Source organism: Pseudophryne corroboree, chromosome 4 (assembly GCF_028390025.1).
Source record: "Pseudophryne corroboree isolate aPseCor3 chromosome 4, aPseCor3.hap2, whole genome shotgun sequence".
NCBI classification, from domain to species: Eukaryota; Metazoa; Chordata; class Amphibia; order Anura; family Myobatrachidae; genus Pseudophryne; species Pseudophryne corroboree.
This window is the reverse complement of record NC_086447.1, coordinates 240,409,411-240,427,509: the sequence shown is the minus strand read 5'-3', so window position 1 is coordinate 240,427,509 and position 18,099 is coordinate 240,409,411. Positions and strand designations below refer to the sequence as shown.

Below are 18,099 nucleotides of genomic sequence, written 5' to 3'. Positions count from 1 at the left end.
TAAAAACAATGGCCCTCATTCCGAGTTGTTCGCTCGTTGCCGATTTTCGCTATATTGCGATTAGTCGCTTACTGCGCATGCGCAAGGTTCGCAGAGCGCATGCGGTTAGTTATTTTACACAAAAGTTAGGTATTTTACTCACGGCATAACAAGGATTTTTCATCGTTCTGGTGATCGGACTGTGATTGACAGGAAGTGGGTGTTTCTGGGCGGAAACTGGCCGTTTTCTGGGAGTGTGCGAAAAAACGCTGGCGTTTCTGGGAAAAACGCGGGAGTGTCTGAAGAAATGGGGGAGTGTCTGGGCGAACGCTGGGTGTGTTTGTAACGTCAAACCAGGAACGAAACTGACTGAACTGATCGCAATGGCTGAGTAAGTCTGGAGCTACTCAGAAACTGCTAAGAAATTTCTATTCGCAATTCTGCTAATCTTTCGTTCGCAATTCTGCTATGCTAATATACACTCCCAGAGGGCGGCTTAGCGTGTGCAATGCTGCTAAAAGCAGCTAGCGAGCGAACAACTCGGAATGAGGGCCATTATTGTGAGGTGTTCAGAATAGACTGGAAATGAGTGGAAATGAATGTTATTGAGGTTAATAATACCGTAGGATCAAAATTACCCCCAAATTCTGTGATTTTAGCTGTTTTTGTGTTTTTTTCCAAAAATCATCCAGATCCAAAACCAAAACATGAAAGGGTGGTTTTGACAAAACCAATCCAGATCCAAAACACGAGGATGGAACCAGAACCAAAACCAAAACACGAAAAGTGCCCGCCGCACATCTCTACTTATTATGAGGGTCTCTGAACAAACTCCCAGCCCTAGTGGCACGTCACACACAGGGCCGTACTGGCCATCTGGCACTTCTGGCAAATGCCAGAAGGGCCGATGGCCTGATGGGCTGGTCCGTAATAACAACCTAGCCAAGCAGCTCTGCTGGGCTGTATGGCACACAGAGAGCCAGGGGCTGGCTGACATACATAAAGAAAGGGGAGTGCACCCCTTATTGTGCATGCGCTAGAATGCTGGGGCTGTTTCAGATCTTCATTGTGAATGGATGAATCTAATGTGGCATAATTTGATGTGTGTTTTTCACTTTGACAAACAAAAGACAGGAAGAACAGGTTGGGGTCAGGAACATTACTGGCGGCAACAACGGTCATCATCCTGACACCGGGATCCTGCGCTCACCACAGGTTCTATTCCCACACTATGGGTGTCGTGGACACAAATGGAGTGGGAATAGTCCCTTCTAGTCGGCATGCCGACTGTCTGTATTTTGAGTGGGTGGGATGCAGGGGGAGGTTATGTGACCTTCGCAATGACGTTTCTACAATGGGTGCAATGTGTGCGGTGCACACAGGCTCCTGGGTCCAGGGGGGGCCCACACCACACACACTGCACCCATTTAAATACTGAACTTTCTGGAGTCCAGCGTTGGGCGCTGCGTACGCGGTGGAAATCACCAAAATGGCCACCACGCATGCGCGGTAGCCAAATTGTTCTCCAAATCATAGCTGATGCCATGTTTCCGGAGACCTGCGCATGTGCAGTAGACTCCGGCACAGTGCCGGAGTCTACAGCACCATACAGAGGAGGGGGCCCACCCGGAGGTGCACACATGCCCCTCCTCTGGTGAAACGCCCCTGGACCTTCGGTCACATAACTACATCCCAGAAGAACTATTCTTTCTGTATATGTTGTGTATACTAATAAGCTGACCACACACTGTGAGATCAGGAAGCCAGTATCATTGTCTTTGAACAATTTGTTTAACATTGCATAAGTGGGCCAGATAAAAAAACAACAACTCAATCATACTCTGTTACAGTTGGATGGAACAATCTGGAAAACATGGTCAGCCAATGATCTTGCGTACATAAGCGGAATTGTAAACCAAAATGTACATAATAAAAGGTGGTGTTCCCAGCTTCCACAATTATTATTTTTTTATTGTATTAACAGCTGTGTATAGCGCCAGCACATTCCGTTTTTCTTTACAGTTGGGAACAAACAGTAATAAAACAAGAGTGGGCAATAACATACAGACAAAGAGGTAAGAGGGCCCTGCTCGCAGGCTTACAATCTATACACCTACTGTTACATTCACACACACCAGTTAAGTTCAGCACCTAACGTCTGATCACAAGAGAACCCGCTGAAATTCTTACATTGAACATTTTTTCCAATTTAGGATCTGCCAAATGTTGTTCTAGCAATAAAAAGATCTGCATTACATTACAAAAATAAAAAAAGATAAAAGAAACATAATTCGCAGGCGACAGTGGACCTGTGTATGATTTAGGATTTCATCTTGGAAGGGAACCAGCATCCTGACCAGTACCTGATGACAATTACCTGAAGAATGTGCAGAAACCAGAGTGCATATCGACTTTCAAAGAACATTCACATACTTTATAATGAAATGTATATGAAAATATTACTGCTTTGCAAAACATACACTATACATCAATTACATTCATTTATTTCTTTTAAACTCTGTTGCTTTTCTGTAGTACAGAACGCTTTATACCCTCACCCCAATCATATACCTTGTGTGACCTCAGTCAGTATACAGATGTGGTGTATGAAGGAACAGCGAAATGACTTAATGATTGTAAAAGTACAGTAGATAAGAGGCTGACCTCATGTTACCGACGTGTTACCTTTTGTAGCATGGCATTTCCCTGGTCGTTGTGAACGTTGTGCTTGCTGACTTCCCCCCGGTACTCATACTGGTAAACATGGTCTGTGATATTAATAAGCAGCACAACAGGACTGCTCTTCAGGCTCTCGCAGTCATAAACAGCTCCGCTCTCCAGTTCATATGATTTTGTAGCATAGCGTATTATTAGTCCCATTACCAAACCTGCAAAGAAAAGGAATGGAATCCTTTATTTCCATCTATTATTAAGACCCAAACACAGAAGTCTCTAAAATATTTCCGCTGGAGGCTAAATGTTAAAGCATTGTGTAATGAGACTGGATTGTCAGGTTCAGTTAAACGTTGAGCATTATACATCATTTTATTCATTCCGATCACATTTTCTATTTAATAATCTATGGAAAAAGACAATAGGACAAAAAAAAGGGATCCGGTCATGGTCCCAGTGTTTGGGATCCCGGCAGTTGATCTTGTTATGCTGGGTGGGTGTTAGGGATGGGCTGTGGGTAAGGAGGGTTAGGGAGGTTAGGGATTAGGTTTAGTATACTCCGGCCCGGCGCTAACCGCTCAGCAAAGGGATGCAAAGCTGGGAGGCACTAGGGAGGAGAGGCACTCTCCCTGCTCTGTATCCCTGTGCTGAGCTGATGTCCCTGCTGTGCTGCCCTGTCCCCCCTGCTGCTGCCGGCTGCTGCGCCTGTAACACTCCATGACAGGCAGCGGCGCCGGCAGCTACAAGCCTCCGCTGCCCTCCCCTGTTACAGACTCACAGTGCAGTGTGCGGACCTAAAAGGGGGCAGGTATACACTGTAATAAGGGGCGGAGCTACATGGGACCAGGCTGCAGACTGCAACACAGGAGATAAGCTGCCAGAGACTTCCTTATGTAAGTGGCTGGAAAACAAGTGAGTGAGTGAAAGTGTGTGTGTGTGTATGTGTGTGTGTTACAGAATCTGTGTATATGTATGTGTGTATGTGTGTAATGTATGTACAGTGTGTGTATGACTTTGCGGCATAATGTGTGTAAGCGTCACTGGTACAGGGGGCGTTATGTGTGTAAGCATCACTGGTACAGGAGGCGTTACATGTGTAAGCGTCACTGGTACAGGGGGCGTTATGTGTGTAATCATCACTGGTACAGGAGGCGTTACATGTGTAAGCGTCTCTGGCACAGTGGGCGTTACGTGTGTAAGCGTCAGTGGTACTGGGGGCGTTACATGTGTAAGCGTCAGTGGTACAGGGCGCGTTACGTGTGTAAGCATCACTGGTACAGGGGGCGTTACGTGTATAAGTGTCACTGGTACAGGAGGTGTTACGTGTGTAAGCATCACTGGTACAGGGGGCATTATATGTGTAAGCATTACTGGTACAGGAGGCATTACATGTGTAAGCGTCACTGGTACAGGGGGCGTTATGTGTGTAATCATCACTGGTACAGGAGGCGTTACATGTGTAAGCGTCTCTGGCACAGTGGGCGTTACGTGTGTAAGCGTCAGTGGTACAGGGGGCGTTACATGTGTAAGCGTCAGTGGTACAGGGTGGGTTACGTGTGTAAGCGTCACTGGTACAGGAGGTGTTACGTGTGTAAGCATCACTGGTACAGGGGGCATTATATGTGTAAGCATTACTGGCACAGGAGGCGTTACGTGTGTAAGTGTCACTGGTACAGGAGGCATTATGTGTGTAAGCATCACTGGTACCGGAGACGTTACGTGTGTAGCATCAGTGGTACAGGGGGCGTTACGTGTGTTTGCGTGACTGGTACAGGAGGCATTACGTGTGTAAGCGTCACTGGTACAGGGGGCGTTACGTGTGTAAGCGCCACTAATACAGGGGGCATTGTGTATAAGCAGCACTACCACAGGGGGCATTGTGTGTAAGCGGCACTACTACAGGGAGCATTATGTGTTACTGGTACAGGAGGCGTTACGTGTGTAAGCGTCACTGGTACAGGGGGCGTTACGTGTGTAAGTGTCACTGGTACAGGGGGCGTTACGTGTGTAAGCATCACTGGTACAGGGGGCATTACGTGTGTAAGTGTCACTGGTACAGGGGGCGTTACGTGTGTAAGCATCACTGGTACAGGGGGCATTACGTGTGTAAGCATTACTGGTACAGGAGGCGTTACGTGTGTAAGCGTCACTGGTACAGGAGGCGTTACGTGTGTAAGTGTCACTGGTACAGGAGGCGTTACGTGTGTAAGAGTCACTGGTACATGAGGTGTTACGTGTGTAACCGTCACTGGTACAGGGGGCGTTACGTGTGTAAGCGCCACTAATACAGGGGGCATTGTGTATAAGCAGCACTACCACAGGGGGCATTGTGTGTAAGCGGCACTACTACAGGGAGCATTATGTGTATAAGCGTCACTGCTACAGGGGGCATTATGTGCGCTGTCCCTTTCTAAAGTATGGGAGGGCTCAAATTTATAGTTTGCAGGAGGGCGCCGAACAACTTAGCACCGGCCCTGAGCATACTTACCTTCTAGGTGTCAGGATCCTGAACGTCGGGATGCCGCTGTCTGTATTTTGACTGCCGGCAGCCCAAGCTCCGGGAGACCGATACCATCCCAAAAAAATACATGTGAACATTTGCAGTATCTTAAAACATTAAATAGATCTTTATGCAACAAAATATGGGAGATTTTTAAATCAAGTCTTTCAATGAATTCCTTCATACCAGAACAATACTAAATGTGGGAGATTACAAAAACAGTCTGCAAACGAATTAGGCTAGTTCATAATAATTGGCTAATGAGACCATACTAGAAAATAAGAATTTACTTACCGATAATTCTATTTCTCGGAGTCCGTAGTGGATGCTGGGGTTCCTGAAAGGACCATGGGGAATAGCGGCTCCGCAGGAGACAGGGCACAAAAAGTAAAGCTTTAGGATCAGGTGGTGTGCACTGGCTCCTCCCCCTATGACCCTCCTCCAAGCCTCAGTTAGGATACTGTGCCCGGACGAGCGTACACAATAAGGAAGGATTTATGAATCCCGGGTAAGACTCATACCAGCCACACCAATCACACTGTACAACCTGTGATCTGAACCCAGTTAACAGTATGATAACAGCGGAGCCTCTGAAAGATGGCTCACAACAATAATAACCCGATTTTTGTAACTATGTACAAGTATTGCAGATAATCCGCACTTGGGATGGGCGCCCAGCATCCACTACGGACTCCGAGAAATAGAATTATCGGTAAGTAAATTCTTATTTTCTCTATCGTCCTAGTGGATGCTGGGGTTCCTGAAAGGACCATGGGGATTATACCAAAGCTCCCAAACGGGCGGGAGAGTGCGGATGACTCTGCAGCACCGAATGAGAGAACTCCAGGTCCTCCTTAGCCAGGTTATCAAATTTGTAGGATTTTACAAACGTGTTTGCCCCTGACTAAATAGCCGCTCGGCAAAGTTGTAAAGCCGAGACCCCTCGGGCAGCCGCCCAAGATGAGCCCACCTTCCTTGTGGAATGGGCATTTACATATTTTGGCTGTGGCAGGCCTGCCACAGAATGTGCAAGCTGAATTGTATTACACATCCAACTAGCAACAGTCTGCTTAGAAGCAAGAGCACCCAGTTTGTTGGGTGCATACAGGATAACAGCAAGTCAGTTTTCCTGACTCCAGCCGTCCTGGAACCTATATTTTCAGGGCCCTGACCACATCTAGCAACTTGGAGTCCTCCAAGTCCCTAGTAGGCACAAGACACCACAATTAGCTGGTTCAGGTGAAACACTGACACCACCTTAGGGAGAGAACTGGGGACGAGTCCGCAGCTCTGCCCTGTCCGAATGGACAAACAGATATGGGCTTTTTTGAGAAAAAAAACACCAATTTTACACTCGCCTGGTCCAGGCCAGGTCCAAGAGCATGTTCACTTTTCATGTGAGATGCTTCAAATCCACAGATTTGACTGGTTTTAAACCAATGTGTTTTGAGGAATCCCAGAACTACGTTGAGATCCCACAGTGCCACTGGAGGCACAAAAGGGGGTTGTATATGCAATACTCCCTTGACAAACTTCTGGACTTCAGGAACTGAAGCCAATTCTTTCTGGAAGAAAAATCGACAGGGCCGAAATTTGAACCTTAATGGACCCCAATTTGAGGCCCATAGACACCCCTGTTTGCAGGAAATGCAGGAATCGACCGAGTTGAAATTTCTTCGTGGGGCCTTCCTGGCCTCACACCACGCAACATATTTTCGCCACAAGTGGTGATAATGTTGTGCGGTCACCTCCTTTCTGGCTTTGACCAGGGTAGGAATGACCTCTTCCTGAATGCCTTTTCCCTTAGGATCCGGCGTTCCACCGCCATGCCGTCAAACGCAGCTGCGGTAAGTCTTGGAACAGACATGGTACTTGCTGAAACAAGTCCCTTCTTAGCGGCAGAGGCCATAAGTCCTCTGTGAGCATCTCTTGAAGTTCCGGGTACCAAGTCCTTCTTGGCCAATCCGGAGCCATGAGTATAGTTCTTACTCCTCTACGTCTTATAATTCTCAGTACCTTAGGTATGAAAAGCAGAGGATGGAACACATACACCGACTGGTACACCCACGGTGTTACCAGAACATCCACAGCTATTGCCTGAGGGTCTCTTAACCTGGCGCAATACCTGTCCCGTTTTTTGTTCAGACGGGACGCCATCATGTCCACCTTTGGTAATTCCCAACGGTTTACAATCATGTGGAAAACTTCCCCATGAAGTTCCCACTCTGCCGGGTGGAGGTCGTGCCTACTGAGGAAGTCTGCTTCCCAGTTTCCATTCCCGGAATGAAACACTGCTGACAGTGCTATCACATGATTTTCCGCCCAGCGAAAAGTCCTTGCAGTTTTTGCCACTGCCCTCCTGCTTCTTGTGCCGCCCTGTCTATTTACGTGGGCGACTGCCGTGATGTTTTATCCCACTGGATCAATACCGGCTGACCTTGAAGCAGAGGTCTTGCTAAGCGTAGAGCATTATAAATTTACCCTTAGCTATATTTATGTGGAGAAAAGTCTCCAGACTTGATCACACTCCCTGGAAATTTTTTCCTTGTGTGACTGCTCCCCAGCCTCTCGGGCTGGCCTCCGTGGTCACCAACATCCAAAACTGAATGCCGAATCTGCGGCCCTCTAGAAGATGAGCACTCTGTAACCACCACAGGAGAGACACCCTTGTCCTTGGATATAGGGTTATCCGCTGATGCATCTGAAGATGCGATCCGGACCATTTGTCCAGCAGATCCCACTGAAAAGTTCTTGCATGAAATCTGCCGACTGGAATTGCTTCGAAGGAAGTCACCATTTTTTTACCATGGCCCTTGTGCAATGATGCACTGATTTTAGGAGGTTCCTGACTAGCTCGGATAACTCCCTGGCTTTCTCTTCCGGGAGAAATACCTTTTTCTGGACTGTGTCCAGAATCATCCCTAAGCACAGGAGACTTGTTGTCGGGATCAGCTGCGAATTTGGAATATTTAGAATCCACCCCTGCTGTTGTAACAGTATCCGAGATAGTGCTACTCCGACCTCCAACTGTTCCCTGGACTTTGCCCTTATCAGGAGATCGTCCAAGTAAGGGATAATTAAGACGCCTTTTCTTCGAAGAAGAACCATCATTTCGGCCATTACCTTGGTAAAGACCCGGGGTGCCGTGGACAATCCAAACGGCAGCGTCTGAAACTGATAGTGACAGTTCTGTACCACGAACCTGAGGTACCCTTAGTGATAAGGGCAAATTTGGGACATGGAGGTAAGCATCCCTGATGTCTCGGGACACCATATAGTCCCCTTCTTCCCGGTTCGTTATCACTGCTCTGAGTGACTCCATCTTGATTTGAACCTTTGTAAGTGTTCAAATTTTTTTAGATTTAGAATAGGTCTCACCTAGCCTTCTGGCTTCAGTACCACAATATAGTGTGGAATAATACCCCTTTTCTTGTTGTAGGAGGGGTAATTTAATTATCACCTGCTGGGAATACAGCTCGTGAATTGTTTCCCATACTGCCTCCTTGTCGGAGGGAGACCTTGGTAAAGCAGACTTCAGGAGCCTGCGCAGGGGAAACGTCTCGACATTCCAATCTGTACCCCTGGGATACTACTTGTAGGATCCAGGGGTCCTGTACGGTCTCAGCGTCCTGCTGAGAGCTTGTCAGAAGCGGTGGAACGCTTCTGTTCCTGGGAATGGGCTGCCTGCTGCAGTCTTCTTCCCTTTCCTCTATCCCTGGGCAGATATGACTCTTATAGGGACGAAAGGACTGAAGCTGAAAAGACGGTGTCTTTTTCTGCAGAGATGTGACTTAGGGTAAAAACGGTGGATTTTCCAGCAGTTGCCGTGGCCACCAGGTCCGATGGACCGACCCCAAATAACTCCTCTTCCTTTATACGGCAATACACCTTTGTGCCGTTTGGAATCTGCATCACCTGACCACTGTCGTGTCCATAAACATCTTCTGGCAGATATGGACATCGCACTTACTCTTGATGCCAGAGTGCAAATATCCCTCTGTGCATCTCGCATATATAGAAATGCATCCTTTAAATGCTCTATAGTCAATAAAATACTGTCCCTGTCAAGGGTATCAATATTTTTAGTCAGGGAATCCGACCAAGCCACCCCAGCTCTGCACATCCAGGCTGAGGCGATCGCTGGTCGCAGTATAACACCAGTATGTGTGTATATACTTTTTATAATATTTTCCAGCCTCCTGTCAGCTGGCTCCTTGAGGACGGCCCTATCTATAGACGGTACCGCCACTTGTTCTGATAAGCGTGTGAGCGCCTTATCCACCCTAAGGGGTGTTTCCCAACGCGCCCTAACTTCTGGCGGGAAAGGGTATACCGCCCATATTTTCTATCGGGGGGAACCCACGCATCATCACACACTTCATTTAATTTATCTGATTCAGGAAAAACTACGGTAGTTTTTTCACATCCCACATAATACCCTCTTTTGTGGTACTTGTAGTATCAGAAATATGTAACACCTCCTTCATTGCCCTTAACGTGTGGCCCTAATAAGGAATACGTTTGTTTATTCACCGTCGACACTGGATTCAGTGTCCCTGTCTGTGTCTGTGTCGACCGACTAAAGTAAACGGGCGTTTTAAAACCCCTGACGGTGTTTTTGAGACGTCTGGACCGGTACTAATTGTTTGTCGGCCGTCTCATGTCGTCAACCGACCTTGCCGCGTGTTGACATTATCACGTAATTCCCTAAATAAGCCATCCATTCCGGTGTCGACTCCCTAGAGAGTGACATCACCATTACAGGCAATTTCTCCGCCTCCTCACCAACATCGTCCTCATACATGTCGACACACACGTACCGACACACAGCACACACACAGGGAATGCTCTGATAGAGGACAGGACCCACTAGCCCTTTGGAGAGACAGAGGGAGAGTTTGCTAGCACACACCAAAAACGCTATAATTATATAGGGACAACCTTATATAAGTGTTTTCCCTTATAGCATCTTTTTTTATATATTTCTAACGCCAAATTAGTGCCCCCCCTCTCTGTTTTAACCCTGTTTCTGTAGTGCAGTGCAGGGGAGAGCCTGGGAGCCTTCCCTCCAGCCTTTCTGTGAGGGAAAATGGCGCTGTGTGCTGAGGAGATAGGCCCCGCCCCTTTTTCGGCGGCCTCGTCTCCCGCTCTTAACGGATTCTGGCAGGGGTTAAATATCTCCATATAGCCCCCGGAGGCTATATGTGAGGTATTTTTAGCCAAAAATAGGTTTTCATTGCCTCCCAGGGCGCCCCCCTCCCAGCGCCCTGCACCCTCAGTGACTGCCGTGTGAAGTGTGCTGAGAGGAAATGGCGCACAGCTGCAGTGCTGTGCGCTACCTTAAGAAGACTGAGGAGTCTTCATGCCGCCGATTCTGGACCTTCTTCTTGTTTCAGCATCTGCAAGGGGGCCGGCGGCGAGGCTCCGGTGACCATCCAGGCTGTACCTGTGATCGTCCCTCTGGAGCTAATGTCCAGTAGCCAAAGAAGCCAATCCATCCTGCACGCAGGTGAGTTCACTTCTTCTCCCCTAAGTCCCTCGTTGCAGTGATCCTGTTGCCAGCAGGACTCACTGTAAAATAAAAAACCTAAGCTAAACTTTTCTAAGCAGCTCTTTAGGAGAGCCACCTAGATTGCACCCTTCTCGGCCGGGCACAAAAATCTAACTGAGGCTTGGAGGAGGGTCATAGGGGGAGGAGCCAGTGCACACCACCTGATCCTAAAGCTTTACTTTTTGTGCCCTGTCTCCTGCGGAGCCGCTATTCCCCATGGTCCTTTCAGGAACCCCAGCATCCACTAGGACGATAGAGAAAATGGCTAAATATGGAACATGGATTTCGGAATCAGGCTCTTAGTTTTGCACCAATACAATTCTTCCAAAAACCTGGCAGCAACCAGGAGGGGGCAAGAACTTGGCGCTTAGATCAAGAGCTACTGGTGTTCAGCTTAAGACAGACATGCCGTATTGTATAAACTCCCTGTGCCTGCTGGGAGATGGAACAATAGGAACATGGGGCTCTTCTTGCTGAATTAGTAAATGTAACTACATGTCTGAGAGACTTCAGAATAAAAGGTAGGTTTAGCGAGCAATGTCTTCTGCAAAAGAGATACTGTTATCTTATGGATGTTTCATTTTCTGTCACTGTTGCATTCAAAATAGCAAAATAGCCATGTTCTTTGAGTGAAGAAATAATAAAAAATAGAGATGTTTTATTGAGCAATAAATAGACTATAGGCCCTCATTCCGAGTTGATCGCTCGCAAGGCGAATTTAGCAGAGTTGCTCACGCTAAGCCTACGCCTACTGGGAGTGTATCTTAGCTTCTTAAAATTGCGACCGATGTATTCGCAATATTGCGATTACAAACTACTTAGCAGTTTCAGAGTAGCTTCAGACTTACTCGGCATCTGCGTTCAGTTCAGTGCTTGTCGTTCCTGGTTTGACGTCATAAACACACCCAGCGTTCGCCCAGACACTCCCCCGTTTCTCCGGCCACTCCTGCGTTTTTTCCGGAAACGGTAGCGTTTTTATCCACACGCCCATAAAACGGCCTGTTTCCGCCCAGTAACACCCATTTCCTGTCAATCACACTACGTTCGCCAGAGCGAAGAAAAAGCCGTGAGTAAAAATACTATCTTCATTGTAAAATTACTTGGCGCAGTCGCAGTGCGAATATTGCGCATGCGTACTAAGCGGAATTTCACTGCGATGCGAAGAAAATTACCGAGCGAACGACTCGGAATGAGGGCCCTAGTCTCTTATTAAGCGTAACAGTTGTTGTTCTAAAGCTGTTCAATTACACTGTTTTACTGCACTTTTTTCTTCCTTTTTTAAATGCAAACATTGTTATTCATTTTTCTCCATCATTTTTGTTAAAACATTTTTAAAATGATCAGCTTGTCTACAGCACTTCCTGTGTTCAGAAAGCTGCAACAGTAATAATCACGTTGTTCTGCACTAAAAATGTTGGAACAGAGAGTGTGCTATTGCGCTTCTCTCTATTATACTCCAGAACTGAAGCATATTCCTTTACCAAGATGGCCACAGAAGCTTAGTCTGCGCATGTGCGGCGCCATCTTGTCACTGTGTTTGAGCTCCACAGTGGTACACGGATGTGTCTTAATTAGCTCTGTGGGAAATGCTGCTACGCTGTGTAGACAAAAGTGATAGCTGACACGTGTTCGTGAAGGTATAAAACTGGTAGAGGGGCACTGATTAGATCATTTGCTAACTAATAGCTTGATAGTAGGAGCTAACGGAGTTTGAAAAGGGGATCATCATAGGATGCGCAATGTCATGTTTCCAGGATGATGCTAGACTGGTATACAATTTAGTAACCCAGATGGACTGCCCGGCTCAGAGTCGAGATCTTAACCCCACTGAGAGCATCTGGGATAAATTGGAAAGACAGATGTGTTCGAGACCAACTCAACCGTTTTCAGTGTTGCCCTTTTGTCTGCATATCCTGCTGCAAGGTACATACATGACAGGCTGGTCTGCTGTAAGCTCCGCTCCATCTCAGCAACCTGTCTGTGAATATGTCTGTACAACATCCGTATACACAGCCGAAACTAGTCTTTTTGGTGCCCTGTGCCAAAGAGAGAATTGGCGTCTCCCCCGTTTTTTCAATAGGGACATAAGGTGCATGCCTCATCGGCAAGGGGATGACAAGATTGATCCCAGAGAACGCCCATACTATGATTCCCCTTCCCACATTTATATATACATATATCTATATCTATATATATATATATATATATATATATTACACACACACACTTAGAAACCACTGTAAGAAAATGGATTTGGACACAAATCATTGTTATACCACATTTATGCACTTAACTTGAGAGCTTGTTGTTATTTTATTTATTTATTAGCAGTTTCTTATATAGCGCAGCATATTCCGTTGCCCTTTACAATTAGTTAGTCAGTTACAATACCCTTTATTAAATAACGCATTTTAATATACTGCCATACCCAGGATTCAAACCTATAAGCTGTTGAATTCTAATCAAACACCCTACTCATTGAGCTAGAGATCCGGTCTCTAGGTAGATAAGACTTAGGTTGACACTGTCTAGGTCAACCACTATTGGTCGACAGTAAGTAGGTTGACATGGTTTCTAGGTCGACAGAGACTCTATGTTGACATTTACTAGTTCAACATGACAAAAGGTCGACGTGAGTTTTTCAAATTATTATTATTTTTTTCCCATTTTTTAAGCTTTTTCATACTTTATGATCCACGTGGACTACAATTGGGAATGGTAACCTGTGCCGAGCGCAGCGGCAGCGGAGCGAGGAACATTGCCCGAAGCATAGCGAGTGAACACGGTGCACTAATTGGGGTTTCCGGTCACTCTACGAACAAAACGACACAAAAAAAGTAAAAAACTCATGACGACCCTTTCTCATTTTGACCTAGTACATGTCGACCTAGAGTCCCTGTCGAACTAGAAACCTTGTCGACCTACTTACAGTCGTCCAATAGTGGTCGACCTAGACACTGTTGAACTAAGTCTATTCTATCTATCATACCACACCCATTTAGCTATTGGATCCTGCATACACAAAAAGGGGGGTAATTCAGATTTTATTGCTAGGCAGCGATTTTTGCTATCCTGGGTTCAGATAGTCGCCACCTACGGGGGGAGTGTATTTTCGCTGTGTAAGTGTGTGAACGCATGTGTAGCAGATCTGCACAAACTGATTTTATGAAGTCTCTGCACAGCCCAAGACTTACTCAGCCGCTGCGATCACATCAGCCTGTTCGGGACTGGAATTGACGTCAGACACCCTACCTTCAAACGCTTGGACACACCTGCATTTTTCCAGACACTCCCCAGTTGCCACCCACAAATGCCCTCTTCCTGTCAATTTCCTCTGAATGCCCGTGCGGATCCTTCACGCAATCCCGTTGCAGGGCATCAATCCCCGTTGCAGTGGTGCAACGAGCCGGCGCAGTGCGGCTCTGACACATGCGCACTTTGGATCTGATCGCCCGCTGTGCGAAAACACACAGCAGCGATCAGATCTGAAAGACCCCCCCTATGAGAACTACAGATGGAGCCCTCCTCATCTATCCCTTTAATAGGATTAACAGAGCCTGGGCAGTCGGACTTAATCCCCTGCTGCAATACTTAGGGGGTCATTCAGATCTGATCGCTCGCTAGCTGGTTTTTGCAGTCCTGTGTTCGCATAGTCGCCGCCCATAGGGGAGTGTATTTTTGCTTTGCAAGTGTGCGATCGCATGTGCAGCCAAGCGGTACAAAAAAACTTTATGCAGTTTCTGAGTTGCCCAGAACTTACTCAGCCGCTGCGATCACTTCAGCCTGCAAAAAACGCTAGCGAGCGATCAGATCTGAATGACCCCCTTAATCCCCTGCTGTATTGTTCTCTCTGTATTGTATTGTAGCTGAGAACAATAGATGAAAGGCTTATGCTAATAACCCATGGTGCACCTAGGCACAGCAGAGAAGGCTAGATGAGCGAGGCAACATCTGTATATGAAGCTACTGGTACTTTGTAAAATAATAATCAACTTTGCAAATGAGCAGATCTATGTAGTGTGCAGCCGCAATCCAATCTCTTGCAGCCACACACCACATAGATCTGCTCAGCTGCAATGCTGATAATTTTTTCAAAAAGTACAAGGTAAGCTTCAAATAGTTAGTATTCATAGCTCAATGAATAGATTTTCTGACTGCAATGCCACAGGCAATGGGTTCAAATCCCGGGTATGTTAGCATCTTGAAATGTAATAAAGGACGGTGTGACTGAATAACAAAGAAATCTCAAGTTGAGTTCATGAATCTTGTATAGGTTTTAGCGACAGAAGGGGTCAGGATAGAAGACAGCTACAGACTAGAGATGATGGTGAAACTAATTAAAACAGATAATTGACAAGTGCCATCAACGGCACCCCCTGCCATGCAGCGCTATGTGCGGTGCCCCCTTTGCACACACCTAGTTATGGCCCTGCCTGTATACTACAAATAAACCAAAGTTACTTGTCAAGTCTATCCAGTCGGTGTGCTCCAACAGTTCTTTCCGCTGCTGTCCAATATTCACCACCTTGTGCACACCGCAGAATAGTACACACATATCAACAAAAACAAAATGCCACTTCAAATTTAGCAAACCAGAGCCTATTACATACATTTTATATATATATATATATATATATATATATATATATATATATATATGTTTTTATTTATTAACAGATTCTTATATAGCGCAGCAAATTACGATGCACTTTACAATTGGACACATTGGACACAATGATACAACAAAACTGGGTAATAACCAAACAGTCAGAGGTAGGAAGGCCCTGCTCGCAAGCTTACAATCTATAGGGAAATAGCCATTGATACACAAGGAAAGGCACTATCTATTGTATATTTGTCCACCAGATTGAAATGGTTCTAGGTGGACTGCATGATGTCACATCACAGCAATGATGAACCCTGGTCAGAAAGAAGGGAGAGTGAAGAAAGAGAAAATATGTGGAGGATATGTGCGGACTTTACAGTGGGGATATAATCGGATAGGAAAGCTTATGAGTGAGCGGTTCTGGAATGTGATAAGCTAGCCTGAAGAGGAGAGCTTTCAGGGAACGTTTGAAGGTTTGGAGACTAAGGGAGAGCCTTATTGTGCGTGGTAGGGAATTCCAAGTCCTGCAATCGTGCATGGGAGCAAGTAATGAGTGTGGATAAGAGTCATAGATCTTGTGAAGATCGGAGAGGTCGGGCTGGGAGATATTTTGAGATGAGCGAAGAGATGTACATTGGTGTAGTATGGTTAATGGCCTTATGTGTGAGTAAAAGGAGATTTATGGTAAGAACTTACCTTTGTTAAATCTTTCTGCGAGGTACACTGGGTTCCACAGGGATAACATTGGGGTGTGGAGTTGGATCTTGGTCCGAGGCACCAACAAGCTAAAAGTTTTGACTGTTCCCAGGATGCTTAGCGCCTCTTCCTCTATTACCCCGCCTCCGTGCACAGGAGCTCAGTTTTGTTAACCAGTCCAATGCAGTAGCAGGTAAAAGAGACGACAACCGTTAGTAGCCACATACACCATCTTCTCCTGTCGTGAGAATGTGGTGTATCAGCGGCTAATGCCATACAAACCCAAAGAAGCTAAGTGCGTCAGGGTGGGCGCCCTGTGGATCCCAGTGTACCTCGCAGAAAGAGATTTAACAAAGGTATGTTCTTACCATAAATCTCCTTTTCTGCTGCGGGGTACACTGGGCTCCACAAGGATTGGACAATGGGGTGTAGAGTAGGATCTTGATCCGAGGCACCAACAGGCTCAAAGCTTTGACTGTTCCCAGAATGCACAGCACCGCCTCCTCTATAACCCCGCCTCCCTGCACAGGAGCTCAGTTTTGTAAGTTGGTGCTGCAGTAAGCAGGCACTTAACAGGGGGGCTGCTCCAGACAGCCCTAAAAAGAGCTTTTTTCGTGAGAAAAAAGTGAAGACTTCAAGGGCAGCAGCGGTGGTAAATGTCAGGAGACATTCACTGCTGCAGCTCCAGCTCTCCCCAGCGGCGCTGTACACTCCCGAGCCCTGGTTGCCGGGTACCTACAGCGGAGGCTCCGGTTTTCTTCACGTTAGACACACATGGCTGGGGCTCTCCAGGATCGTGTGGCCGCGCTTCGGGAGGTGGTAAGTGGGTCTCGCTTGCGGGACCCGTTCTTTATCGCGATCCGGCGCGGTCAGTGGGAGGCGGGCTGCGTGCGCTGGCGGTGGACACTGTGGCAGTACAGGCGATCCCACTAGATCACCAGGGCATGGGCGCAGGTCAGGTTTTCTCTCTACACCGATTTTTATATCGCCCACAGTACCCGGTGGTTTTGCCAGCAGAGGGGACAAGGCTTAGACCTGAAGCCCCTCCCCCAGCCCCAGGGCGCCATTTCTAGCAAGTGTTCCCGCACTGGAGCTGCATCTCTATCTTTTCCTCACTCCCTGTCAGTGTCTGCGGCGCCATTACTCCTCAGCTCACTGTTCCTGGGACTGCTTGGGCAAATCCTCCTATGTAAAGCCGCCTGGTTGTCAGCGCTGTGCCTTTACATGACACTTAAGTATTCTACCTGCCTTTTTAGACAGGGATAGTGAAGAAAGAGTGCATTTAGTCAGGGTTTTATAGTACAATTACCCTGTGATATACATCCAGTTCTTACTGTGTACTGTTATATCTATTGTTATATAGCTGTGTAAGCTGGTCCGGTGCAGTATTATTGTCAGTAATAACCTCTGCATTGTACAAACTGTGACTTTCTGTGTGTGCATTTGATAGCTGAGTGTTGTCCATTTCGTGTCTTTCACTCAACTTGCATATTCTATAACCTGAGGGGGCTTGGTGCGTCAGGTTTTATCTAATACAGGTTGAGTATCCCATATCCAAATATTCCGAAATACGGAATATTCCGAAATACGGAATTTTTTCACTGAGAGTGAGATAGTGAAACCTTTGTTTTTTGATGGCTCAATGTACACAAACTTTGTTTAATACACAAAGTTATTAAAAATATTGTATTAAATGACCTTCAGGCTGTGTGTATACGGTGTATAGGAAACAAAAATGAATTGTGTGAATGTACACACACTTTGTTTAATGCACAAAGTTATTAAAAATATTGGCTAAAATGACCTTCAGGCTGTGTGTATATGGTGTATATGTAACATAAATGCATTCTGTGCTTAGACTTAGGTCCCATCGCCATGATATCTCATTATGGTATGCAATTATTCCAAAATACGGAAAAATCTGATATCCAAAATACTTCTGGTCCCAAGCATTTTGGATAAGGGATACTCAACCTGTATAGGATTTTCACAAAGATATACTGTTTTACGTATTTTTCTCTGTGATTTAGTCACCATATCTCTCCTTTATCTCTGCTAGTGCTGACTACACTGCGCAAGGGTTTGGGTTTAGAG

The 18,099-nt window shown here is 46.4% G+C and overlaps 1 protein-coding gene across 1 annotated transcript in view; it reads right to left on the bottom strand.

Annotated features, from left to right (window-relative positions):
* SLC9A9 (solute carrier family 9 member A9) overlaps positions 1-18,099 on the bottom strand; it is a 1,718,538-nt gene that overhangs the window by 1,607,171 nt on the left and 93,268 nt on the right. The window contains 1 exon segment of the mRNA XM_063915975.1: positions 2,665-2,867. Coding sequence (XP_063772045.1) covers positions 2,665-2,867 — 203 coding nt within the window.